The sequence below is a fragment of the Heliangelus exortis genome, chromosome 2 (assembly GCF_036169615.1).
Source record: "Heliangelus exortis chromosome 2, bHelExo1.hap1, whole genome shotgun sequence".
In the NCBI taxonomy this organism is placed as follows: domain Eukaryota; kingdom Metazoa; phylum Chordata; class Aves; order Apodiformes; family Trochilidae; genus Heliangelus; species Heliangelus exortis.
This window is the reverse complement of record NC_092423.1, coordinates 18,792,130-18,819,240: the sequence shown is the minus strand read 5'-3', so window position 1 is coordinate 18,819,240 and position 27,111 is coordinate 18,792,130. Positions and strand designations below refer to the sequence as shown.

The following is a 27,111-nucleotide window of genomic DNA, read 5'->3' as shown; positions in this document are numbered from 1 at the left end:
CTCACCCTGGTGTGAAAGTGCAGCGCAGCACAGAGCTGCTGCAGCGTCTGCATGTGATACACGGTTTGGAAACTTCAGGCTCTTGAGCCCTTTGCAATGTATTCAGACCAAACACTCCTTTTTCCTTCCACACAGAGCTTTCCTAGGACTGAAGCAGCACAGCAATATTAACTACTAGCATGCTCATCACTGTGCTTAACCAAAAGCAGATTCCTTCCACTCTGCCCTCTAAAGAGATGATCATAACTACACAGTACAATTTGTTATTTTGACAGCCTTCCACTCTAAATACAAAGCCTTTGGTGCAGCAGATGTACAAAGAAATCTATAAGACCAACTACTCAAGGCAAAGAATATTTTGGGTTTAGTTATGCAATTACATAGTGCAAAAGAGGACAGGATCCTGACCCAGAGTGCTAAGTTCAATTTAGCATTATGTGTCTGGTTAAAGTAGGCATTAGTTAAACAGACTGATGTGGGTAGAAAGGATTCTTATGCATAACTTGAATCCCTGCTGCTGGGATAAGCAGCCACATCTTAGGAACATGGGACTTTCTCTTACCAGAATCAAGCATGACCCGATTATCCTCAGGTGGTGGAAGGCAAAACAGAATTGTTGTCAGCCCAGTAATTGCAGGCAGCCCTCGCATCTGTCCTGGTATGCCACATATGCTGTAGACTAATATTAGAGTGAGATCTTCCTGTAATTAATAAAATATTTTTATGCATCCACTAAGAAAGTACATAGAAAGGAGAAAAAACCAGTGTGGCCTGGCCTTGGCCTTCCTATGCAGAGGTAAAATAGCAGAAATGGAGACATGTAATGAGTTAAATCACCTTCTGGGCTTTGGCACTTGGCGAGTGCCAAACTTCTTCAAAACACACGGCTCTCACAAACCCCATTTATTCCAACAGGATACACATCTCTAAACAAATTGACTTGCTATGAATGAATCAGATTGAGTGAGAACAAAGCAGGAGCTCTTTATAAACTCAAAACATATTGGGCAATAACTAAAATGCCTGCAAATATTCAGAGCACTAGGTAAGAATGAGTTTATGCCAGCTTGTAAAGAAATAGTTTTTGTACATTAGCACTTATGACCAAATAATTATTTTATGTCGTGTCACAGAGATGAGACTAGAAGCTGCAGGAAGAGAATATCAAAGAAATATTATTATTAGGAAAGCTAAGATTATGACATTGTTTACTCTGGGAAAAGAGAAAAGCAGTTAGTATTTTACTGCAGTTATAGCAATTACAGCTAAGCAGTAGCTGCATGCTCATGTGGAAACTGCATTCTGTTCAAACAACAATTATTACAATTTCTTATTAGATGGTAAGTGGATGGCTAGGAAATTCTCAGAATAGTAATCTGTAAATCCATTTACAGAATATGATTGACAAGTAAGAAGCACTATTTTAACAAATTATTTTTCTTAAAGTTAGGCATTACAAAAAATGGAATAGGTAATTCTGTCTGGCACAAATGATTTTGATTATTTTGTTGAATAAGGGAAGGGAATATTCAATTTAGTATGTGGAAAAGCTAATATTTACATTGTTCCGTACACAGGGGCAGGATCACATTAAGAGAAACTGGAAGAGAATAAACTGTTCTCAGGCTCCACTGTAGATAGAACAAATATTAATGGGCTTAAATTGTGGTAATGCAAAAAAATCCTCTGATCTAGTGAGGCATGGGAAGGGATAGCACATGAAAGTCACGGTGCTAACCTTCTGGAGAAAATTAACCCAGTTTTTGCCATTGTTTATCTACAGTCAAACTGCTCTGGGACAGACTACAACTATCTTTTCCAGCCTTGCTTTCTAACAATTTTAATACAGCTATCATTAGTGATTTTCATTTCACACAAGTGGCCTTTGCCATCTGAAGATGCTGCTCTCAAGCTGCTTCTCAATCACTTGTTCATATACATTCCCTTGTAGCATGGAAGTGAATCTCTGGTCAGTCTCATGCAGGATTAAAGCAGCATCCGTGTCCAGATTGGAATAAACTGCTTCCTGACTGTGCAGCCTCTTCTATGCTCCCACATTGCACTGTAAAGGATATGCTGATTTCCAGAAACAATACCTGCCACAGATAAATCAGGACAGCAAGGACGAGATTAAACAGATTTCTCCTTTAACTGCTTGCTTGCTTTATTTTTTTTCTCCCTCCTCCTTAAATATGTGACAGTTTGAAAGAAACCAAGTGCACAGCACACACAGAACAGGCACTGGATAAAGGAGAGGTATGGGATCATCAGAATGCACTGTTCCCATTGAAACAGGGATTTTCTAACTAGTACTGTATTGGAAAAGAAGAGGTAAGCACACGGGAGGGAGCTGGGAATTCAGATTATCCAATTATGTAATGTAGTTGACACAGAAAAGTACCATTTCAAATAATTTTTAATTGAAACATTTCTTTTGCTGCAAGCAAGTCGGCTCTCCTATCTTGAATATCATCACTGCCTTCTGGTTTTCTGAGGTGAGAGGAAGAGAAAATATTCTGTCAGAAAAGATACTATTTTCCTATGCATTGTCACATACACACTCCTGCAACACACAGGATCTTTCAGCTGCTTCCTCAAGTCAGCAATGTCTGCCAAACACAGAGCACCCTTTAGCAAACACCACAGAGAGAAATGGCACTCAGCCTTGTTGATGTGGAAGAGGCAGGATGGAAACATCTCCAGCTGGATGGCTTGGGCATGCCCCTGCCTTGAGAGCCTGGGATGAGCAGGATGTCCCCAGGTAGCAGCAGGGCCTTTTAAATATCAGCTGTGTAGCTCTATGAAGATGAGTCTGAGTGTCAGCTAGAGAAGAGTGCTGTGGGGACTGCAGAAGTAATTCAACTGAACAACTGCTTCTTAAGGAAGGGCTGGCTTAAAACTGAAATGTAGCCTACTAACTGGAAAGCTACATCTGAGCACGTTCAGAAATCGTGGTAAGCCTAAGTAACACTTCAGCTGTTGAATAGTTTGCTGGAGCAGAACTGGAGCACGTTTTTAGATCTGGTACACTGTGCTGGTTTTGTATATTAGAAACTTTAATTTTATGGTGTCATGGAGGTGGCAATGAGAAATTACCTCCTAAGCATCCACGTGCATCTGTATTACAAAACCAGTGCAAGAACTTGGCAGTCTGTTCAGAGGACTGCTGGTTTGAGGGATGTGCACAGAGAACCAGCCAGGGGGCTTGGTGTCTGCCAGGGTTAACACAGCCACCTAACTTGAGCTGCATTCCTTGAGCTCTGTGTTCATACTAAACCCTAAGCAGGTGGAGTATCTGTGTGAAGTGAATTAATACTAGAGACATCATTAAGTGAGTAATGAAGAAGCTGAATCTCTCCTCTCCCTATCACTTCACCTACTTCTAAAATAGCCTCTCAACCATCTTGCCTGTGGGGAATGTCTATTTTATCATTAATTCTATCACCTGTATTTGACAGGTAAAAATATTGCTTAAAATATTGTCTTCCTATGTCTGTGAAACAAACTGAAAAGAACTGCAAAGTGACAAATGTATTATGAGAATTAAGTTAGTCAGAAAAAAAAAGACAAAAAGGCACTTTTCTGCCATTTGCCCACGATGCACAGCACAGGCTGTGTCATGTGCTGAAAGCCCCAATGATCAAAGCCTTGAAATTCTAGAACAGAAAGCCCTCCCTCCTCCCCATGAATTATTTGGGCTTATTCCCAAGTACTTTTTGAATAGCTCTTTTATCATAAGATCTTACACATGTCAGCAAAGTTCTGCCAGTCCTTCTATCAATTATCTATTGTGGATGATCATCCTGGTTTTGTAGTAATGTAAGGATTTAGTCCATACAGTTGTCCAAATACTATTACGTATTTGCTCTCAGAGCACAGCCTAAGCCCAAAAACTCAAAGGCTACATTATTTCAAGCCACTTAAGAGAAAGAATGGAAGAAGCAGTTTAAAACCTAATAAAAAGTTTAAGTTTCTTTTTCTTTCTTCCTTTGTGACATAAGCTACACGTTCATTTTGACATCCAAAATTCACCTGCAAATGATAAGAAGTGGGTTGAAACACAGGAACCAATGACTTACCTAGTGAGTCATCAAAGTGCTTTATTTTATAAAGCCTTACTCATGGTTGGAGTGTAATCTAAGCACTAACATATACAGTGAGTCTTCCTTGCCCTGTCCAAATTAACAGTTTATCAACAACGAGTAACAGAAATGCTACACAAAAAGAATGCTTTGCTGTAAATGTCTAATATTGTCTAAAAATGTACACTTGTTGGCCGCAATTTGACATGTACTCCCAATAGGTGTACCTCATTTTTACTTCAGGGTCTCCCTGTGGCTTCATACTTTTAAGAAGCCACAGCATGCTTCAGAAAAAGAAACCTGGGTGAGTATGTAGACAGCTGGGGCATATAGGGAGAGGACAAAAAAAATACCAAGCCACAGTACCAACTTATTTAAATACATACAATACAAAAGTATACACATACATTACAGTGCTGCGGACATCACTAAGTCAGATGTAACAAAAAATCCTGTAGGAAGGGTCGGAGAAAGGAGAAAAAAAAATTAGTACACAGCAACAGGGATAGTATTGCCTTTGGCTGCTGAAGAGAGTGTAAGGGGTTCTTATTGTATAGGCTCCTCTGAAGTAAACCACTATGTACGTTATGCACAGTCGCAGGCTTTACAGCACTGGCATTAGTAACAGAGAAGGCATGCTGGCACTCCTGATCCATCTTACAAACCATGATGGGGAAGGTTTGACTTCTCTTATGTTGCCTACAAAATCTAACAATTTCAATAAAGAAATTTTAAAGGCACAGCTTTAGCACAGTGTATAAGTAGATAAACTTTTAAGCATATGTAAATTTGTCTCTTCAAGCATGGAGTCTTTCAGGGAAAAATACAAGAAGAGAAGAAATACAATGTTGTTGTTTAAAAATTTTAAACACATTAAATGTGATCAGCACAGTTTTAGGCAATGTACTATACAATCAAACTTCAGTTTATGGTAGGACAGGTCATTTTGATGCTAAAAGACAACCTTCGGAAAAATCCCTCTGAAATACCTTTTTTCATTTTTATTGTAAAAGAGTCCATCACGGAGGTGAGTGAGACATTCACTTTAGTACACTACTGCACGTTACACCTTGGAAGATGACAAACATTACTTCATTTGTACTGCAAAATAACTTTACATGTAAACTCAAAAGTCATATATTGTACACGGCTCTGAAATTCAGAAATATCCCTGCTTTCCTAATAATGTAAACAGTAAAATTCAGGGTTCATTTTTTGAGGGATAATCTATAATAAAATATCGCTGTTTCAACAGTACAACATAAGCATTTAAACTTCAAATTCCCAGTAGAATCCAAGCAAATGGAATTTCTATCAGTGTGCACATCTTTCAAAATGGGTGAAAGATGGAGCTACTATTGCCCAAAACTATGCGCTTCTTCAGATAAGCTTTTTTTCATCTTGTAACATTATTAGTTCCTATATTGCAAGAATATAAAAACAAATGAAAACTTCACATAACAAAGTGAAATAAGCAAAGTTTTCCCTTAACATAAGTTTACGGCAGCAAAAATGTACACATAGCATGAATTACTTTAGCTCTTTGTAAGAGAAGCTGTCTCTCAGATGTCTGAGAGGCTGAATTTCCTGACGCAATGTGCTGAGAAGAAGACAAAAATGGGAAAGGGAGAAAAAAAAGGAAAAAAATCCCAAATGCTAGGAACCAAATGGAAAAAGCCTCCGGCACTAAGGGCTGTTGCAGCTGTTCTTTCAAGGAGTGCCAGTGTGCAGGGTGTAACATTCGCAGTAAGGTTTTTATTATTATCGTCATCATCATAAGAATACTGTCACGTATCTTTTTTAGTTCAAAAAATAAACTGATCCACAGTTTACAATTTGATATCAATATTGTGGATTTAACATGCATTTACTCTTCCCCACCCCACACCTCTTTGCTCGTTTATTCCGTTTCAGCTGGTAGCATCAGAGTATTACTGTCACAGTGCACTCTGAATAAGCCTTTCTATTTATTTATTTTAATTTTTTTTTTTTTTTTGCACACAGAGTCAGAAATAGCTAGAACTATGCTGGGAATATCAGGCAGCTGTTAAAGCGAGTACTCCACCCCACTTCAGTCATCTTTGCCAGCAGATGTAAACAAAGGGGTTGCTTTCTTCAAGATGAGTGCTTCTCTGAGTTCCTTTTTTGCCTTACACTTGTAGTCACTGCTGCTGTCCCCAGGCCTCGTGTCTGTCCTACGTAACGTGATAGGTTACGTCAAGATGGTGGCAATAAAGTCCAAGAAGCGCTTTGAATACTGTTCAGGATTAACAGTTGAAATTTCTGCACCAGCCTACAGAGAGAATTGGGAGGGGAAAGAAGGAAGAGCCAGTGTTTTACTCGATGCTTTGCCATCAGGAGTCTCACTCAGTGAATTTCATTTGCAGTCTCAGATCCAGATACTATAAGCACAAATTGTTATGGCTCTCAACAAGAATCTTACTGATCTGTTTTGAGGCTTCATGTGAGAACACTGATACTCAGTACTTACCACCCTAACTGCAGGACATCTGTCTTTCATTTCTGAATTGCTCCCTCTTTACTTACCCTGACTTCCCTTTACTTTCATTGTACTTCTCTGCTCTAATTTCTACTGCACCTTCCACTATGCTACCCACTGATACATCAACAGACTCTGGTCTGCTGAGCAGCTGTGCCTTCATATAGAGAACACTGAATTATCATATCAGATCTGGTGTGTCAATAGTTGTGTAAGGTGTATTGCTATTTGAATGCTAAATAACATGCTTTGGATTATATGGTAACAATACCTTGTATCTTTTCCACACGTATGCATTTAAATCTGGACTCACTGAATAAGCTGTAGAACTGCTATTTCAATGAAGTAATGATTCCATTCATATTTTTTATTGGAGGTTTTCATGGCTTTAAGACATATTTATATTTTTTCCTGTTTTACAAAAGGGGAAAATTGCATGCATGCAATTAATGAACAAACTTCCATGTTTAAAGCTAAAGAGGGTGTTCCATTCTCAGTATATAACATGTAGCAGTTGGTGCTTTCCTATTACGTATTCAACTAGAAAAAGACCTGCAAAATTCGGATCTATTTCTCCTTTCCCTGGATTTCCTGAATTGTGCTGTATCAGTCCATTGAACAACAAAAATGCAGCAGTGTAAATGGAATCAGAGGGAGAAAAACACAAACCCAGATACTTACCCCATGCTTTACTGTTTTAGCAGCATGGGCAGCTTTCTTTTTTGCATCATAATGAGTAAGAATGTCAATAATGGCCATAAAGTACACTTCCTTCCTAGGTGCATCTGCAAATGGCAAAGACATGGCAGTAAGAAAGACTTTGGTGACATCTTAATATTGAGTTCTCCTTCTAAGAAAGAAGACTTTACAAGTCTCAGTCAGCAGCTAGGAGAGGTTCATATCAGTCAGAATCACAGGACCTGCAAAGACCCTGGGAAGGCACAAGCCATTCTCATTTGAGAATTTAGCTGCACTCATAAATAATGCAAAATCTCCCAAGTGAGTGTAAAATAAACCACCAGCATATAGGAATAGGAATCATTGCTCACTTCAAGTATGTAGATTTCATGTTCCTTTGTAGAAAAAATATGAACTTTTATATGAAAAGTAATGCTTCTTTTCAACAAACAAGATAATATTTTTTTTAGGAATAAAACCATGCATTTATGAATGTAAATGCTTATGGGAAGAAAAAAAAAAAGATAACCCCCCTATCTTGAACAGCCACAGGTAACTAATTATACTTAGTTTTGCACACTAACACCAAACCCAGTTTCAGGATTCTTACACTCTCCTTATAATGACTTACTTAGCTGGAACACAGATATAGGGCACAAATGTTCAAAAAGCAACCGAAGCAACCCAAAAAGTGAAATTTAATTCAGAATGCTGCTTTTCTCATTGTTTCTAGACTTTTTTAATACAGTTTTCTTATCTGCCAGGAAAAGAACAATTAAAGATGCTGGATTTCTTGAAAAGGGGGGAAAAAAACCCATGAATTAACTGAGAACTGCTGTAAATAAATAGCTAAGCCAGGATACGATTTGACTGTGTAGCAGGTGAATTATTTGACTGCATCCCCACATATCAAAATATTTAAGAAATGCACTCCTAACAATGACATTATAGGTGTCTTCTGCTTTCTGCAGAAGTTATTGCTGTCTTTCTATTTTCTCCTGTTGCTAAAGAACAACTCATTTAATCTTCTGTTCAGCAAATTCATATTTTGCAGTTTAACTTTGCCATTATGTGACTGAGAAGACTTCAGGATTCTGGTATAAGAATCAAAACATCTTAGCACAAAAATATTTATTACTACTTACTTTCATGGCATTTTATTCCATAAACATCAATAGATGGATCAAATTCCCCTGGAGCCAAGGGCAGTGAGCTGTTCAGTGTGTTTCCTGGACTGTCTGGGGGGGTTCCAATGGGGTGGGTCCCATCACTTTCACCTTCCTCTTCTCCATCATTCTCTTCACACTCTACTTCTTCCTGTTCAGCTCTTTCAACATCATGAATTCCAACCAGCAAGCTGTAGTCCATGAGTTTCAACTGAGCAAGAAACTAGAAAGTGATAATAGGCAATTTATCAGTATCACTGAAAAATATAAGCTCCACTTACAAACTGGAGACATTGCACAAAGATGTGATCAGTCAAGAAAAACAGGCACTGCCAAGAGAGAGGAAACGGGAAGATAAAGTAAGAAAGGTAGCAGAAGGATACTTGAATTTACTGAGATACAGTAACAGCAAGTCACTTGCAATGTCTATCATAAAAAAGTTGCAGCCCAATCTACCAAAATCGTCAGGGAAAAATAATTTTCTTGCAGCAAAGACCAGTGCCTGGGTGAGCTGATGATTGTCACTCCTGCCTCATGTTTCCATAAGGGCTATTCTGGCACTGCTCGATGTCCAGAACTGTCCCTGTGCTATCAGGCACGTGGCATGCTACAAACTGCTGCTAAATCCACCCTCTCATTCCCTTTTAAAGCCTTATTAAAGAATCATGAAAAAGAATTAAATATTCTTGCAGTGGAAAGCAGCAAAGCTCTACATCTTATGACATGAAAACTCCCTAACAGTGTCAGGCTCACAATTTAAACCATGCAAGCAAAACCTGAACGTGAATGAAGTGGGGTTTTGAATGAAGAGTGAGTGTGGGAATTTGAAGACTGAAAAATGAATACACCTGATATATAGGTTATTGAGGGAAATGGCATAAGGCAAAAAGCTAAGAGAGAAGGATGGAAATAAGGGAAGTACAAAAGCAAGAAGATGGGATAACAGTTCAGGAGGTGAGGGGCAGGCAGGGCAGAGCTGTGCTGCAGCTTGAAACAATACTGTGATTTTGAACTGGTGGGTGCACAGCTTATGATATGCATAGAAAGAGGGAGAAAACACAAGTTGTTTCAGTTTTTCAGAAACTCCAAATGGCTAAAAAAAGGAAGTTAGAGCGGACCAGAGAAGGGACTTAAGACAGACTTCGGAACAGTAACAGGGATGAAAGAGAGGAGTATAAAATGAGAAATTACAGTTTTCTCAAAATTCAGATTCTGTGAAAAGAGAGGAATTGGAGATAAAATGACTCAATTTGGGTGCTAGAAGAAATATCATGAGATTGAGAAGAGGTCTTAAGAAAGAAGAAATTAGTTTCTATGCATTTCATTATAATAAGCTAAAAGACACATCACAAGACTAGAAGAGAGCTAGGTTGGAAGAGATGATGTACCATGATATACAAGAACAAACGAGACTGGCCAAAGGCAACAGAGTGCAATGACTCAAATCTTATCATTAGGTAGCTGATAAATATCGAGTGAGACAGGAGAAAGTCTCCCAATAATCATATGGAAAAAGCACTAAAGAGAACAGACTCCTGGGAAAATGAGTGAACTGCACATTAGAAGAAAATGGTTCTTGTAAAAAGTATGCTGCTGATGATAGCAAAGAGACTTAGAGAGATTAGCACAAAGAAAAGATAATCTGATTTAAAATGGAAAAAATATCCTTATGTGCTTTTTCTCAGGACATTTTCAGTGGTATGAGGGGGCAGGAAAGTAGACAAAAGGCCATCAAAACAGCAGAAATAAGCATTTGTCTGAAAATAAAGAAGGGGACATAAGACTCAATTATAAGAGAAATACAGTAACACAAGTTACTTAATGACAAACAAGAATGGATTTAAAGTCACACAGTGAAGTGCACTACTCCATAATAGGGATAACTATGAATATGTGTGATGAGATGATGGTACACCAAGTGCTGTGCATGTCTTCTAACTGTAGTGCAACCTGAGCACATTGGTTACAAACTGCTTACTGTCAGTTACCTAACAAAGGAAAAAGAAACAATAGAAGAAAAACAAGCTCAAAGAATAGCTTGGCATTGTTAAAATCAGGGAATCAAGATCACTTCACACTAGTGGTTTCCATGGGTATTTAACAATGCACTGTATAAACTTCAAAACCATATAATGTAGCCTTTCAAGACATGATCTGGAGTCCACCATTATATTTACAATCCAGTAAACAATATAGATCACACACACAATCCACTTTCTGGGGCAATAAAGTATCTTCCACATTCATTGCACATACATAAGATGTCATATGCAACCCACTTACTGTAAAAGCATTAGTCAGCAACAGCACTACATGTAAGAAGAGGACAGACAGTAAACCCAAATAAACTTATCTCTGGATCTGTGACATCAACAGAGCAGTTTTCCAGCACAGTATTTCAAATATTTATGGTTTTGTACTTATCATCACCATAAATTTCTCATCATTATTATGATGGGAAATTAGATTTCCTAAAAGCAAATAATTGGATAAATTCTGAAGTTGCAGTACTTTTGTTTTGTACTACTAAGATGCAAATCTGAAGAACTAGACATGTCAATTCACAGAGCCATTTTGATATAAATAGCTGAAAGTCTTATTAAGTCACAAAGCCATTTTGCTATTAGGTCTCTTTCAACAAGGAAAACAGATTTTAGGCTATGAATTTATGGACTGCAAAATTTTTCTTTAGTGACAATATTTTCAATTATGGAAACTAAAGTCAAGCTTTGTGAACTAGTCAACCTAACATTTATTTTATTTTATTTGATGAACTGAGCTATAATAAAATACACGTATTAATACGTTTCTTTTAAGTACTGGCTATATTAAGCCAATTATAAATTTATATGAGAAAACTACATTAAAATAATGTAGTCCAAAAAATAACGAGTCCAAGTGCTGTATGCAAATTATTGAGGCATTCTACTCTCACAATACTAAGGATGATTTAAAACTGGATTACTAATATGAATCAAATAGAAGATGTATGGCTGTGCACAGGGGATGCTATGTATTCTGTTATGGACTATGGACCATGCAGGTCCTCAGCTGCAGTGTACCTCCACCTGTAAAATACAGCTCATAATACTCACCTCTCTCGGGGGCATCTGGAAGCACTAGGCTGGTAAAATACTTAAGTACTAAGCAGTACCATCATGTTAACATCACATCATCAAGGCAGGGACAGTGTTATGGCAGCCAACTACAGCAGCAAGCCATTTATCACATCAGCAAAAGCAGTGATCAACTCCTTAAAGTTTAAATTCTGTTTCACTTAAAACAGTCTTAAAACAAGTGTTTTCATTAATGAATTATAGGTGTGATTTCCCAGGCTATCTGTAGTTTGCCACACATTTTAATCACATTTAACTGAACAGACACATTCTTACCTCAACATCCTTTTTGAGTTTCTCAAGGAACATCTTTTTGTTATTCTCATCAATATGAATCTTTTGACCATCGTTAATAAAATCATTGTCTTTGAATGTCGGCAGCTCTTTGGCCTAAAACAAATCAAAACTCCTGTAAGAGCAAGATCACAAAGAGGAGTGTGGTGAACCCCCGTGGTTCCCCTGCTGGCAGAGGCACCCCAGCACCCACCCCGTGCCCCAGAGCCGGCACTGCCGAGGGGACGCCGAGGCGCCTACCACAGCCGCACCCATGGAGCCTCTGGCTTCCTTTAGCTCCCCTGTAAATGGCCTAGAGGGTGGAAGTTTCCTGGGCCTGCAGCAAATGTAGCTAAGACAAAACCTTTGACTCAGTACTTGATTTGCATCGAACCTTTGTTTACATCAAGCTTCTTCCAAGATGCCACTTGTCAAAGTGGCAGTAAGGGAAGTCAAAACACAACCTACACCTGGTAACAAAGTGCCTGCAACAGATCTCGTAGATGAAGTCAGATTGGATTGTGCTTTACATAGCTACTGTGAACGTTTATAAATGCCTAATACCAAATAATTATTTAAAAAGCATCAAGTGAACATGAATTATGTAACTATGCTGCTTAGAAGTCAGAAATGCCAGAGCAGACCATTGTCTTTTAAATAAGTAATTAAACTTTCTTGATGTTGGAGCATTAGTTGATTATCTTCAACTCTCCCATGAAGTGATTTGCAACAGCACTAAGGAAAGCCAGAAACTTTCAGATGAGCAGCACAAACCAAGAAACTGCTGGTTTCGGTATTAAGACCCCTCAAACAGGCTCCACATTCTGAGGGCTTGAAGTTTACTTGAAAAAAAACCTAGCACGCCAACAAACAGAATTGCAGTAGCTTCAGGTTATTTAGCCAAGCAAACTATAAGTAATAGAGGCTTCTACAATAGTCTTTAAAAAAACTGTCCCATTAAAAGCAAGGAACAGCCTTTCTGCCTGCATTCACTTTTAATCAATAGTAGGGAAGAACATTTTCTTTATGAAGGAAGTGCTCCAGAGAAAAAAAGTTCTGCAGCCCTCAATGACCATGAACTGATAAGAACTTTGAATAAAATAATTTCGTCTTGATTTTCAGTTAGGAATAAAAGGCACTTAACATCAGCCTACTGGAATGTCCTCCACAAGTTTAACTACTCAGACATTGCTTATAACCTAACTGGAGATGGTATTTTTTCATAAAGGTAATTTTCTTCCTACAACACAGTAAGGAAAAGAAACTCTGAGGGTCTCTTCTCCAAAGTGTACAAAATAAATGTTTTAATGCACAGTATTAAAATGGGATCATCATAGACCCTGAAATGCTCTTAGAGATCTACACAATGGCCAAAATGTCTTTTCACTGTTGGGTTGTGCACCCACAAGTGGCCAAAATATGCTGTTCCCCCACTGTCCAAATTTATGTGAATTGCTTAAGATCCCAGAATGCTGTTTCTATTCAGATAATTGACCCTTTTTTTCCAATAATTGCCCAAGACTATTTAAGCAATTAGTAACATTTTAATAATTATGAATCCATGCTGAATCCATTGCATCCTGACACCTATGAACTCTGGAAAAAAATAAGAACCTAGTCTGGCTGTTCTGATTTATTCCTGTGTTGCATCTCTAATGTTTTGACATATTAAAGTACCCTCCAGTAACCTCTAGATAGAGACTCTCTATTCTAATTTAGAAAAAAAAGTGAAAAAAACAAAACCAGAGGTGAGATGGAGATCTAAACTTCATCCATCCCAGAATCCTCCTATGGAGAAGCCATCCTGCAGTGCTTAATGACATCAGACACTTCTTTAATTTAACAATGAATTGTTTACTACAATATGACAGCACAGTGTGCATTGATTTTCTTTCTGGCCTACTCAGTATATCATTTAGGATGAAAAATAGTAGGGGAAACATCAGATAAACATTCCAGACTAACAGCTGTAGAGATTATCATACACAATCTAGCAAACTGTGACAGAGAGGGTGAACTCTGCAGAGGCGGGACTGAGGATCCAGGGATCTTGCCAGCACCAGAGGATGGAATCCAGTGCGTGGGATGCTTAAGAATGGAGAGGAAATTTGGATGAATAAATTAAAGATGAAACAAGGAAAAGAATGCAGGAAACCAAGCCTCTTCATTTCTAGCCCAAAGTAAAAAAAAAAAAATTCCTTCAATTATTTTTACATCTCATATATCCAAGCTATTTATTAAACCAGGGAGAGGTTAGAGTGAAACAAACCCATTAACTCTGAAAAAAACCCCCAACTATTAATGCTGTTTAAAGCTGGGGGGCTGGGTAAAGAGGAAGGATGTGCTTGTGGTTAAGATGCTGAGATGCAGGTTGTTTATCTCTTGGCTCTGCCACAGACTTCCTGCAGAGCCCAGCACCAGGCAGCCAGACCCAATGGGCTGTGGGAGGGGGAAAGATGCTTCTCCACTGAAGACAGTCCAAGCTTCAGTAAAAATAAACACCACCTTTCTGGAAAACACTAGAGCTGGTAAGCCAGTTGTGCAGGTGCCACACTCCACTTTAACCTTGTCTGTAGTCTATTTTTGATAAAAGTGAGGTAGCAAAGCTGACCCAGCCATATTTCTAGTCTGCCAGCATAAGACCCAAAGGGTATTCCCAAGGAACTCAGGGCAGTGAATCAGCACTCCCAAAAACCCAAACTCTTCACTGCTTTGTGTGCAGTCTCTCCTAGTCCTCAATAATATCACTGAAGATTTTTATCTGAGGTAATATTTCTTTACCCAAAAGCCTGTAGCTGTGAAGTACAGAATTGCTTAAATTAAAATCCAGTACTGAGACATGCAAAGAAAAAAGGAAGAAAGAGAAGCAGTGAAACTGCTATAAGAAACTGAAGCTAAAAAGCTATGTCAGGGGCTCTCGTCACCACACTATTTGTATGATGCCTTCCAGCTTTTTTTTTTTTTTTTTTTTTTTTTTTTAATGAGCTAGGCAATACCATTTTATTTAAATGGTATTCTTCCAGTTTATTTAAAGGTGAATAACCCTAGGATATTGTTGCAGTCTTGAATATTACTAATGAAGCCAGCACTAGCAGTAATTCTAGTAGTACTTTAACTGAAATCCATGTCTTAAAATTTATTTGTGGATTTAGGAATTAAAACTTATGAAATATGCAACTAGGAGGGACTCTTGTAGTAATTTAAAATTTGCAATATGTGCATTCATGCTGAAAAATCCTAATATGTATATTTTGTTCTTATGCATTGTAATAATTACAAAGAAAACCACATTGTGGCAGTTTAAAGCACAATGTGAATGAAAAAATAGAGACTTTGCTTTAATGAAATAATTGATACAGTTAATTTTTAATGAAGTCTCAAATATTTCCAAAGAAGCAAAATCCTTGTTGGAAAAAGATTCTCCTAGCTAGTAATTCATTATAATGAACATATCACTATCATTAAAGAACTAAATATTTTAAGAGCTGCACAGGAGATGAACATCTAACTACTTCCACTAAATTAATAATAGATTTTCTTTCTGAACCATCTCCATTGTTTTTAATACCCTAGTTAAAGATGCAAGAAAGGCACAACGTATATTACAAATATTGAGCATTTATTTATTAAAAATCATGTTATTCTCACGCTCCAGGTTTGCATTCCAAAGTTTGCCATGGTCACAAAGAATTTTAATTGCAGGAAGATTTTTCTGCCTTTGAAAAGGCTGAAAAGCAATAAAGCTTTCTTTGAGTAAGATGACAGAATGATCAAGACTTACTCAAAAACTAAATTATGGTAAAACAGCCCTCTGAAAATTGTTTTTGAAAAAAACTCAATCATTGAAAGGTAAGGGCCAGGTGAAGCTTTATTTCCATATGAACATGGAAATAGATTTTGCAGCTTTCTTATCACATCTCAATTCTGCAACCCATGTGTTTAAATGAAAATTAACAATTGCTTTTTTCCTCAAATGGATTCTGGTGCATCATGACCAAAAATAATAATCATGGCTAACACTAATGCTGACATTTTGGAAGAAGCTTGCTGAAACAACTGTAGGACAGTTAAGTTTTAGAATAAGTCCTGGACTGAAAAAAAATGCACTGTCTACACAACCTGGCAGCATTTTCTCACCTAAGAAAGGCAAAGATTAGGATGCAGGAGAAATGCTGCAGAGCAGTCTTCCTGTTTGCTTGGAACTAACCATGAGTTATGTTATTCCCACAGCCAATCATGGCAGAATTTGGCTTACAGTTTGTAACTTTTGAAAATGGCATAAAACATCTGCCAAGAGTGAAGTTCCACAGCCTGGCTTTCTTTTTACAGTGAATAGCTCACATATAAATTTTTAAAGAAAGATTAACTAAGTTAGATTAACTGCTATACTGTCTGGGCTCACCAGCATGTATCAAAGGCAGTATTTTTTAAAAAAAGGTTCTTATGTTTAATAGAGTGTGCAATAATTTGGCACAGGTGGTTTTGACTGAATCAAAAAGTCTGGAGTCACTAGATCCACAAGATGGAAGAATAACTGGAACTTTCTTTGGAAGGCTGAAGACTGCAACCTCTTCCCTGCAGCAGCAATAGGAGCTGGGTCCAAACTTTCTTTGCACAATTGGCTTTGTCCTAGACAGGGGTTCCAAACCATAGGAGGGGCTGCAGATGCACTTGCCATCACAGAACTGTAAATTGCAATGGAAATAGTGCTGTAACCCCAAAATGGGGTCTGAGAGGAACACTGGAATGGTCTTAGCCAGTATAACAAGCACTTTTGTAGGACAGAAACACTGCACAGGAAATTGTGGATGGATTAGGAATTCAAGTATCTACTGAAGCAGTAACTACACATTGAATGCTCAGGGAAATGCATCCAGAATTATCTCCAGGGTTAAAGTCTTCCTGCTGCAAAGTGAACGTGAAACATATAAACTGCAAGACCAATTTAATATTTTAAAATTATTTTAAAATATGGAAAGCATATTTTAAACAAACAAACAAAAAAGACAAGGGCAAAATAATGATTTGTTTTGAAAAACAGTAATGGGGTTGGTGTCATGTGGAGGCTAAATACTGAAATAGGAATTTGAACTCAATGTCTTCTCCTATCTTTGCATTGCATTGCAAAGAGATGTTTTGGAAGTTATAATGTCTTTATATGGAACTTCAGAATTTATATTTCACAGAGGAATCCAACACATGCCATGTGGCTCAGCATATGAAAAAGAATGAAATCACTAAATGAAGTAAGCAAAACAATGCTGTTCTGAAATTAGCAATTTTGAAACAGGAAAAAAACAGCTCAGATTTTGGGCTGATCTACCTTGAAAGAAGTTTTAGCTATTAACATCAAAAAAATCCAGGAAAAAAAATGTAACTCAAGATGGAGTAATCTTGCTGCTAGACCCAAATCCTTTTTTTAGTTATTACTGTCCTGTCAGAAATCAGTGAATTCCTATGTGTTCTAGTATAATGTAAAAGGTAAAGCATAGAAGTGATATGTTACATCTAGTGGCATCTTCCAATCTAAGTATCAGAGATATGTATTCTCCATAAAATTTAACTAAGATGTAACATAGCTGTCAACTACAGCTTTTTTTTTTTTTTTCCAAAAGGAACTTGAATAGAAAATCTCTTATTAATTTAATGTAGTTTTTATGCATTTACACTTATTTATGAAACAACACATACTACAGAGGTGGCAATGAAACCAGTTTTGGATTAATTTAAAAGCATGATCTGATCTCTGAAATTGCACAAGAAAGATGAAATATGGTGGGCTTTAGTTCAGTTAAGATTTTATTTTTTTTCAGATTTCCTTCGGAGCTGCTCACTCAGAAGCAACATGCTTAAGTTCTTTTTAAGTACAAGTACACTCAGCTGGAACTGCTAATTTGATGCCATCCTGCAAGCCGAGCATAATTGTGAGCAGAGAGACCACCAGGGGAGCTCTGCATTATCCTGGTTTCACTTAAGAGGGCAAAATTGTCCAAGGAATGAATAGAAAATGCTCGCTATTAAAAAAATAAACATAAAAAACAAAGGCAACTAAAAAGCCTAAAAAGAAAGAAGCATCTGTCAGAATTTGACAACTGTTGAAAAGTATTGTTATTTTAAAATTTAAGAAATCTCTAAGTGCATGTTATGATACTTGTTGCCAAGAAAGTGATGTCTTTGTTATTAAAAATATCACGTATAACGCAAATGAAATGAATTCTGTGTTAGGGTGAAATCAAAGGGATGAAGCTTGTGTCTGCACTGATTATCACAAAATTATGAAATTACAGTTTCAGAGCTTATCATCAGTATGTTAGGATACTAAACAGTTGAAGACAGTCAAACAGAAAACAGGACAGAAAAGTAACATTCTCAAAATCATTCCAGCCAGCTTTTCTTCCTAAAAACTGATAAAAAAATTTTGACAACTAATACATATTTTACACTACAAAACTAAAGTAGAAAAAGACACTTCTGATTACTTATTTTACACTTAATTAAATCTTTCTGCATAATTGTCCACCTCTTATTTATTGAGTAAATAACAAGACACAATAGAGATTCAAGAATATCATCCTTTTAGCCAAGTTTGCCATTTCAAAGTAATTTACCTAAATTTGCAGTCTCCATTTGAACATGACTGAAAGACTTCCTCAAGTTTTCTGGCTTCTGCAGCCTTAAAAGAAGCTAACATATTATGCTCAATATTCTGAAAACCATTTGTGTACTTGAATATTGGGTTTTGAAATGAAATGTGAATTACTTAAAAGCCCACTTAAAAACTACAGCATTGCCAGGTGTTTTAGGTGTGTATTTTAGCTCCAAAAGCTTCCTGTGTTTTATTACTCTTCTGTTTTTCAAATGTGAATAGTAGTTGATACCTTTATAATAAGTAATTAAATAACACTGCCATTAGTGGGACTGCTATTATGATTAATGTCATTTCAGGGTGTTATTAATAAATTGATGATTTAAATTGCCTCTGGCTAAAAATTAGTTAATAAATTACTACACCAGCTAAGTATTTGAGATTGTCTGGGTTTGTTTAATTATTCAGAGCAATTTCTTCTAACACAGAAGATGACAAAATCTCTGCAGAACATTTACTAAATATGCCTTTTTTTCCTTTTTCAAGACAAAATTTAACATTAAGTATTTAACGTCTTTAAGACTGGCCTGGAATGCCCACAAAAGACAACAAAAAACTTTGAAATAGTGAAGTCAACGTAAGAGAAAACGGAAAGGAATAAACATTCTACAGGGCTCACACTTGCCAGTTACAAATGATGGGCCATTTACACACTGATGCCCACGCAGTCCTCAAGGCCCTGAAATCAGTGCCCAGCATGCAGGGATACATCCCATGACAGCAGGACTTCAGCACTGCTCAGTTTCAATAGCAAGCTTTCCTTGTCTATTTGTATAAATAGAGTTTTTTAATTTAAGCTTAAAAGCTATTTTTAAATAGCTTAAAAGCTATTTATTTTTATTTAAGCTTAAAAACTATATCAGAAACACTTGAGTAGTTTAGATAAGAAAACCACTGCAGTTTAGTGCCTACTGTAGGAGATTCAGATTGCAGTGACAATGAATGTTCTGAACATCCACAACACAGGCAAAGGAGAGGATTCTTCTATCCTTTTCAAATCCAACAGCAGAGCCCAAGACTTAGACAAAAAGCATGTAATAAGCAAAATATTTTTTCCTTGCTCAAATCCCTAAGTCTTTTTCAAAGTGTTTGTAAAATGTTGTTCCCTCTGTGAACTTAGAAGTCTGCCCAATTAATTCCCTTTCTTATTTGGCAAATATTCTTAATATTCTTAATATTTGTTCTGAGTGTTAAGCTTGTGGCTTCCCCACAGCACTTCATTGGCGTTTGAGGGGAATGAGGAGTGACAGAAAGCTGTTCTAACAGCCTCAGCCCATCTGCCTCCAACATCACCAAGCTTCGTGTAGTTCTGTCTTCAAGAAATCAATTACCTCTGAAAGAAAATAATGTGTGAGATTTCAATTAGCAGCAGCAGAATTGAAGGGACCAGGTCTTTTTATATTTCTTCCAAAGTAGTACTCAAAAGGAAAGGGGACGTTCTAGAAATGTTGAAGTTGATAGGAATTTTTGTTATTAGTTATGATTTCATGTTAAATTTAATAAATAATTGTTTTAAACAGGTATGCAAAACTACAAAACTTTGTTTTAATTTAGCTATAATCAAGTTCTGTAGTAATTTTGACATGAACTTAGATAGGAACAAAATTAACCATAGTACGTGTACACTATTATTTATTTATTATTATGAGACATACTCCTAAAACTCATGAAAACCAGGGCAGTAGATATCTGCGTAGTATCAGGTACTGCTTAACCAAATATATATAATATTGTTCAATTTTACATTATTATACCAAGCATTAATGTTACAACCTGAAGTAGTCCCATCCAAATAATGTGTCCTCCTCATTTCTATCAGATTATTTTAGTACTACCAGTGCAGGCTTTCAATGACACTAGGTATTGTTTGCAAGACATTGGAGGGTTAATTCCTCTGCTTTAAAAACACTACAGTTGTGCTACCAAACAAGAATAAAAACAGACCACAAGAAAAGAATGAAGACCATTCAAGATGTGATCTTGAGGCCCCAGTGCATCAGAAGAGAGCTAATGCTGACTGTTATAATTCCAGTTGGCATCTGGGACATGGTTGTTGCTTAATGCCTGAAGAAGAATTTTAAGTGTTTTTGTCATACCTTAGGACACAGTGGAAGAACTCTGCAGAGTTTTTCATGCAGCCAGAACTGTAGGGCTGACAGCTACTGCATGCCCCTTAGTCATGACAGCACTTGTGTGATCTGCAGAAGACTCAAAGAGGCAGGTATGGCAAAACTAATGCTTAGGAGAAAAACAAATTATCTGGATAAAACTTGAGGACAACATAAAATTAAGTCTTTTAAGTTAATTGCTGAAAGATGTTATGCTAATCCAGAAGGAATGTGCTTGGAAAAAATAAGAAAACAAGTGTCATAGGTTCCTAGATTTCACCAGATCTCTCAGATGTGATGACTTTGATGATGGAGACTAGGTCCCACCTTCACTTATCTATAGAATCTCTATAAAAACATCTCCTCAAGTGCCATCCTGCTATTTCACTGAACCCTCAGAGATATGTTGATTTTGAGAACGTTAAATTTTCAAAATAAACTGAAGTTAGAGATGGAGAAAAATAAAGTGATCAATTTTTTTTTAGATTAAAGTTTAAGTCCAGAATCTGGGGGAGACTAATTCTCATTACAGCTATATGTACATCTATGTCTGCTAATTGGTCACTCATTTGTATGAGCTTTATGTACCCAAAGGTTCCCCCAATTCAAGGTTTGGTTTATCTTTGCATTCATATCAGAAGTGGTGCCACATCACATGATTCCATTAAATGACATGGAGTATTCAGAAATTTCAAAATTAAAGAGCAAGAGAAAGAAGACGAAGAAGCAGGAGAGAAGAGAAGAAAGTCCTGATGTTTTCCTACTCCAGGGCAGGCCCTGAAGAAACTAAGAAGAGAAGAGAAAAAAGGAAAAGGAGGAGGTAGAGGATTGTCTCACTTACCTCTGAAATCTCAACACCATTGCAAACCAATATTCACAGGTCTGCAGAAAATAGAGGAAAGATAAAGGAGGGAATAAGGTAGAACTCAAGAGGGGAGAATATGACAGAAAACAAAGAAAAGAGGCAGAACAGCACTGGTTATGTTTGTCCTGAGACTAGCTAGCAGGTTAGATAACTGAAAAAGAAACAGAAATGCACCATACCTTTTCTTTGTCACTGGCTTCTCGAGCCACAGTAGAGCCCTGAAACAGAAAAAATGGATCTAAAAATGTGCATATGTCAGAAGCTAATTTGAAAATGTTATGATAACAGGTCAAAAAGTGGATGAACTGCATCCTTCTGAACCTGAGAGCTGTTTTAAAGAAAGTTGATACAGTAAGTAGAATGCCCAGGGTGCTGCACCGCTGCAATCACTTGAAGAAGATTTATCATGAGAGAAGAAAGATGGATTAAATCCTTGAATGCTCTACATCTATTCTCCTCCTAACTGCTGGAGCTTCTTTCTCGTGTCTCATTTTGAGATTATCATATTAGAAAAGTTCAGTTTGTTTGGCAGACTTCTCATCTTTTTTGTGCCAATTTATCGTATGGTTATGGAATTGCCTATCCTATATAACTATCTGGACATATGTAATACACATTTGAAGAGGATGTCACAAAATATAAACACAAAAATATTTAAAAGATCACAAAGTACAAACAAGAACAAAGCACCTCACAGCAACATGAACTCAAAAGAAGAAATGAGACTAACTGTGGATTCACAAGGTTTACAGTGATTGCCAAAGACATTTTATTTTTTTTAAATTTATTTTTACCTTAAAACTAGCAGGCAATATGGTGGTTTCTGATTAAGCTGGAGGTGACAAAAAATGGCTGTACATATATCTCTTTGCAAATTTCTTGGAGCAGGACCACACCTTTAAGTACTCTGTGTGTGTTCATCACATAATAGCACTCCAGGAAATAATAACTATAAACATGGTAATTGGCCACTGAAAGATGGGTAAATTAACTTTATAATTTGTTGAAAAGTGTGCATTGGGTAAAGAAGTGTTGGAGTCATGCTAGCTTTAAGAATGTGAGGATTTCCAACCACAGCGTTTTATTCTGTTTGCAAAGAAAAACTTAAAAAGCTTAGAAAGGATGGAGGGAAAAGATAAATGGGGCACTATGCCTTGATTACTATATATGGCCCAGCAAGCAGAGATTTCATTGCATTATATCATTAACGGATAATAAAGCCTGTCAAAAGACTGACATTTTAGTTTACTGATGATACACCTTCTATGTTGTATTCTGTGCTCCAACTGACTGCTCCAACAGGCTACTGGGCCTGAAAAAAAATCATCTGGAACCCAAACTGGAAGAAGAAAGTGGTTTTTAAATAGCAAAAATCAAGGAGATTGCCAAATTTAACACTGAAGTTATTTCAATAAAATGCCCCATTTTATTGAAAAAAACCCCAACAGAAAACAGAAAAATACCTTTGAAATCCTATGCTGATCTGTGGTCTCTTAGTACCTACACAGGTAAAGACTTGAACTTCAAGTGAGCTCTAAGCTGGTGTAAAAATACACATGAGAAATGACTCTGAAATTACAACAGCAGATGCTACAGCAGTGAAAATCTAGACAAACCTATTTATAATATATGCAGTGTCACTACAAATCTGCTCAGTGAAGGAGTTTGTTTTGAAGAATAATATGATATTGATTTAAATGCAAGAGAAGTTTATCTTTAGAGCAATTCTGTCCTGCTGGACAAAATGAGTAAGTACAGAAACATTCACGGAGGTAACCAGTAGCAATAGCTGTTGACATGAGTGATAAGAATATACTATGTATAATTTATTTCTGTTGTACTTTCATTCCTTTTTTATGCATCTGGACATTATGATGCTCTAAAATATGTATAGTTCTCTCAAATTAAAAATATACCTTCCTTTGGCAGACTCTGCTGCCAGTAACACTAAATACCAAAAATTGTTGACAATGTGGCTGTTAGGGCTTATAAATCAGGCTCAGTCAACTATGTAAACCCATTCCTAGGTAGATACTGGCAGTTGGAAAAATGTTGCAGTACGTAGCGTTACAAATCAGTTACTATAGAAAACTAAATAGACATCTTAAAACAAGTTTCCAGATGCACTTAGTGGATCAACACATAGGAATTAAAAGTATCAGAAATAGGTAGGTTCTAAGGGAAGCCTATATGGAGGAAACTAAAATACAACCCCCCTTGGGGTAGACCGACTAAGACATTTGGGCATTTGTTGTAAGCACTCAATATTAACTATTAGCAAAATTGCAATGAGCTGATAAACCTTTTGAAACAAAAGTATAATACACCTTATGATAAAAGCAACAGAAATTTGTTTTTAAGAACCTTCTCTTTTTTTTTTTTAAACTTGAGTTATTTTTAAACTACAGAATGAAGTAGGAAGCTTTTGTATTAGCGATGTTCTTTGTTAGTAGCATTTTAATGGTTTAAATGATGGTTTTATTTTATAAAAGCCCTCTGCAGAATCAGTTGTGGCTTTCCATAATGTTGATAAAAACCTTTAAGAAGAGGAATTATTATTGTACTTGTGTTAAGGGTTTTACCTTTAACCATTAATTACATTTAACAAACACGCCTCGTTAAATTGCTTCATTTAAAACATGCGCAATAAAAAGAAATCTGTACAATTCCTATAAAACCATTCTTCAGATTTGCTTAACCTAGATGCAGAATGTAAACCAGTTAATGCTGGCTTTTACATAACAATTTTTAATTAATTAAAATTCTGAGCAAAATTCAAGCATAAAAATAATCTAACATTTATTATAAAGATATTCAGCTCCTTTGTCAGTTATTTTATCAGCAGTTATGTCTCACCTTTAAATCATATTTTCTATAAACAGATAAACGATGACTGAACACATTTCTTGTAACAACCATATATACTTCAACTCCATCAACGGTAAGCCGGTACATGCCCAAAAACTGGGGAAGAAGTGTATTCCCATGACACTCCACAATAAACTGCAGAAGCAAAGGGAAAACCAGAAATTAAAATGGATATGTATTATATGAATACATATATTTATACATCTTATAAGATAAAACCACCCAGAAACAACATCATCTATTTGCCGAATATCTATTTGTGTGGAGACAAACCTTCTAAAAATCGTGCCAAAACAAACCCCTTAATCAGGATGTTATCCTGTTTTTAGGCCAGTGTTTAAAACATAAAATCTTGAGCTGCTTAACTTTTAAGCCTTGACTTCTATAGACAATCTCATAGAAAAAGCAAACTCTGTGTGGTAGACCTTTCTACTCTTACGGTCCAAGAAGGCACACCTAAACCACATAACATATTTGGTACTGATGTAAAAAAACAGTAATATTTTTTTCAAACATCACACTGCTTTATACTCCGGAGGACTTTATACTCCGTTGTCCTAGAATGTATTTAATTTGTATGTTTCTCCTTCCTCAATATTCCTTTACTCTGATGAACGTTCATGGTGCTGTCACCAGCAAGGGGTGTTATTTATTATCATCAACTTTCTGCTGGTTCCTACATCATGGTTGCATAAACTTAAGCAGTGCAGAATCCCTGTTTGTTTTTATTTATAAATAATTAAATTTCCTTAAAGTCACCATATTCCATTACAACTGGGCTGTTCACCTTGAAAAGTTTGCCACCTGCACCTAAACCCTACTACAAATTACAGTGATGACAAGAACTATTCAAGAATGATTATTTAGTCTTAAAATAAAAATGTCCATGTTGTATTAATCCAAAACCCAACTTGAACACATACACCCATATTTTGTGGAACCAAGGAAAAGTTAAGCCACAATCATGCAGACCAGAAAAGGAGTCACCAGCTTTCCTCTTTCTTCTATTACCAATTCTCAAACAGAGGAATGTGGAGAAAAGTTAAGAATTCAAGCCCTGAATAGGAAACATGTAAACTAACAAACAGTCAGCTTTTAAAACAGATCAACTTTTAACCATTCATTGGATACTGAGTTGCTGTTTCTTTTGTGCCAGACTGACCTGGTTATTAGAAACACATTATTCAGGAGACAGTAGAACAGGTTAACAGAATAAGCCATTTGGATTGTTTAGCAAAGATACTTGGTAACAAATAATACAACAAAGCTCTTGGAACCCTGGAGATTCTGCAATATTGGGCTCTTCTACTAATTTTAAGGAATTTCTCTCAATTTAATACTGGAATCTGCACATACGGGATACAGATTTCCCTTATTTAAACGGCAAAATCAAACCCAGCTTTTTAGAAAGATTTAAGAACCCTGAAAATAATCCAGTCTGGCAAGAAACGAAATGAATGAACAGCAAAGATGGAAACTGTTGACTGCAAATTGAAGGTAATTTTGACTAAGAGCTCTGACACATGAGCCCTGCTGAATGCTGCTGGCACGGGTTGGGCTGTAACACCCCTTGCTGTCTGCCCTGACACTGCACTGGAAGTTACAAGCCCAAAGCAAAGGACACAATTCATGCCATGGTTGTGCCAGTTCAGAGTGAAATATTTTTAAGCTCAAAATGCCTACGAATGGGCAAAACACCTTAATCTGCTGCAGAGGGTCAGTATATGCACATCAGAACCTTAGGAAGAAAATAGGTTTGCATAGTGCAAAATACAGAGAATTTTGAGAGTAAAAGGCCACAAAAGCAATGTCAGTCCTGAGCAGTGTACAAAGGTTGATCAGTTTGCTCCTGATGAGACTTCTGTGTTGCACAGATGCAGAAATTATAATTCTGAGTTCTTGAATGGGAGGATTTTCAGTCATAGGGCTGTTATCAGCCTCACAACACAGTTTTAACACATTGCAATACACATAGCTCCTTCTGATTCCTCTTAGAGATCTCATCATAAAGTGAAATTACAACTGTTAGTGCTGAGGTTACAGAAAACTTGTTTAAAATACTAATGTCTATTATTAAAAACACATGGATAATTTTGTTATAAACATCAAGTGCTTGGCATAGATCCTAAAAGTACTTCTCTAATGCTTTATAGAAGGTGAGGTTTGTTTTTACAAAAACATCTACTGAGCAGTTCCAGCTCCAAGATGATTAGGTTCTGCAAGGATGATAAAAGTGAATCTAGCATCCAAGAAGGGTTTATTACCAGAGAATTCAGGTCATTTCACTCTTCAATAGATCCAGCCATTCAAAAGCTTAGGGCACTCAACAACAGAATTTGAATTCCTGTGCATAAATAAATACTATTACTCCAGTTTTCCATATGGGAATCTGAGCAGCAGAAACTTTATCTGAAATCACATAGAGAGGTTGTTCCACATGAAGGAATGGTAGCTCAGCATCTCAAGTACCAGACTAATAATCCCCTGCACTTCCTCTCAACTGCCAGGGCACAGTTTTGACACTTAAACCATTTCCTTCAACCCTAACTCTCACATTTTAACCTTTCTGGTCTTGTGTTTCCCCATCTGTAAAGCAGCAATGACATTAACATAGAATATGTGCAACATATCCACTATAATAACATAAAATTAATTCTTAGGTCAGCAATAGACAACCCCCTCCTAAACATTCTGCATTATGTGACAAGGAAAAAGGAGATTTAAAAACAGAGATATAAGTCCTAGTTGCAAGCTAGGGTTAGCCATTTGCTAAGGCTGCTGTTTCAATTTAGTATCTTGCAAACAAGCC

General features: G+C 36.7%; 1 protein-coding gene across 1 annotated transcript in view; it reads right to left on the bottom strand.

Annotated features, from left to right (window-relative positions):
• Positions 1 to 4,075: 4,075 nt before the first annotated feature.
• PIP4K2A (phosphatidylinositol-5-phosphate 4-kinase type 2 alpha) overlaps positions 4,076 to 27,111 on the bottom strand; it is a 107,767-nt gene continuing 84,731 nt past the window's right edge. Inside the window, exons 5-10 of the mRNA XM_071735056.1 lie at positions 24,291 to 24,437; positions 21,614 to 21,652; positions 11,819 to 11,932; positions 8,406 to 8,649; positions 7,264 to 7,367; positions 4,076 to 6,375 (exon numbers count right to left, since the gene is read on the bottom strand). Of these exons, the coding sequence (XP_071591157.1) occupies positions 6,295 to 6,375; positions 7,264 to 7,367; positions 8,406 to 8,649; positions 11,819 to 11,932; positions 21,614 to 21,652; positions 24,291 to 24,437 (729 nt within the window). The 3' untranslated portion in view covers positions 4,076 to 6,294. The remainder of the gene's footprint in view (positions 6,376 to 7,263; positions 7,368 to 8,405; positions 8,650 to 11,818; positions 11,933 to 21,613; positions 21,653 to 24,290; positions 24,438 to 27,111) is intronic.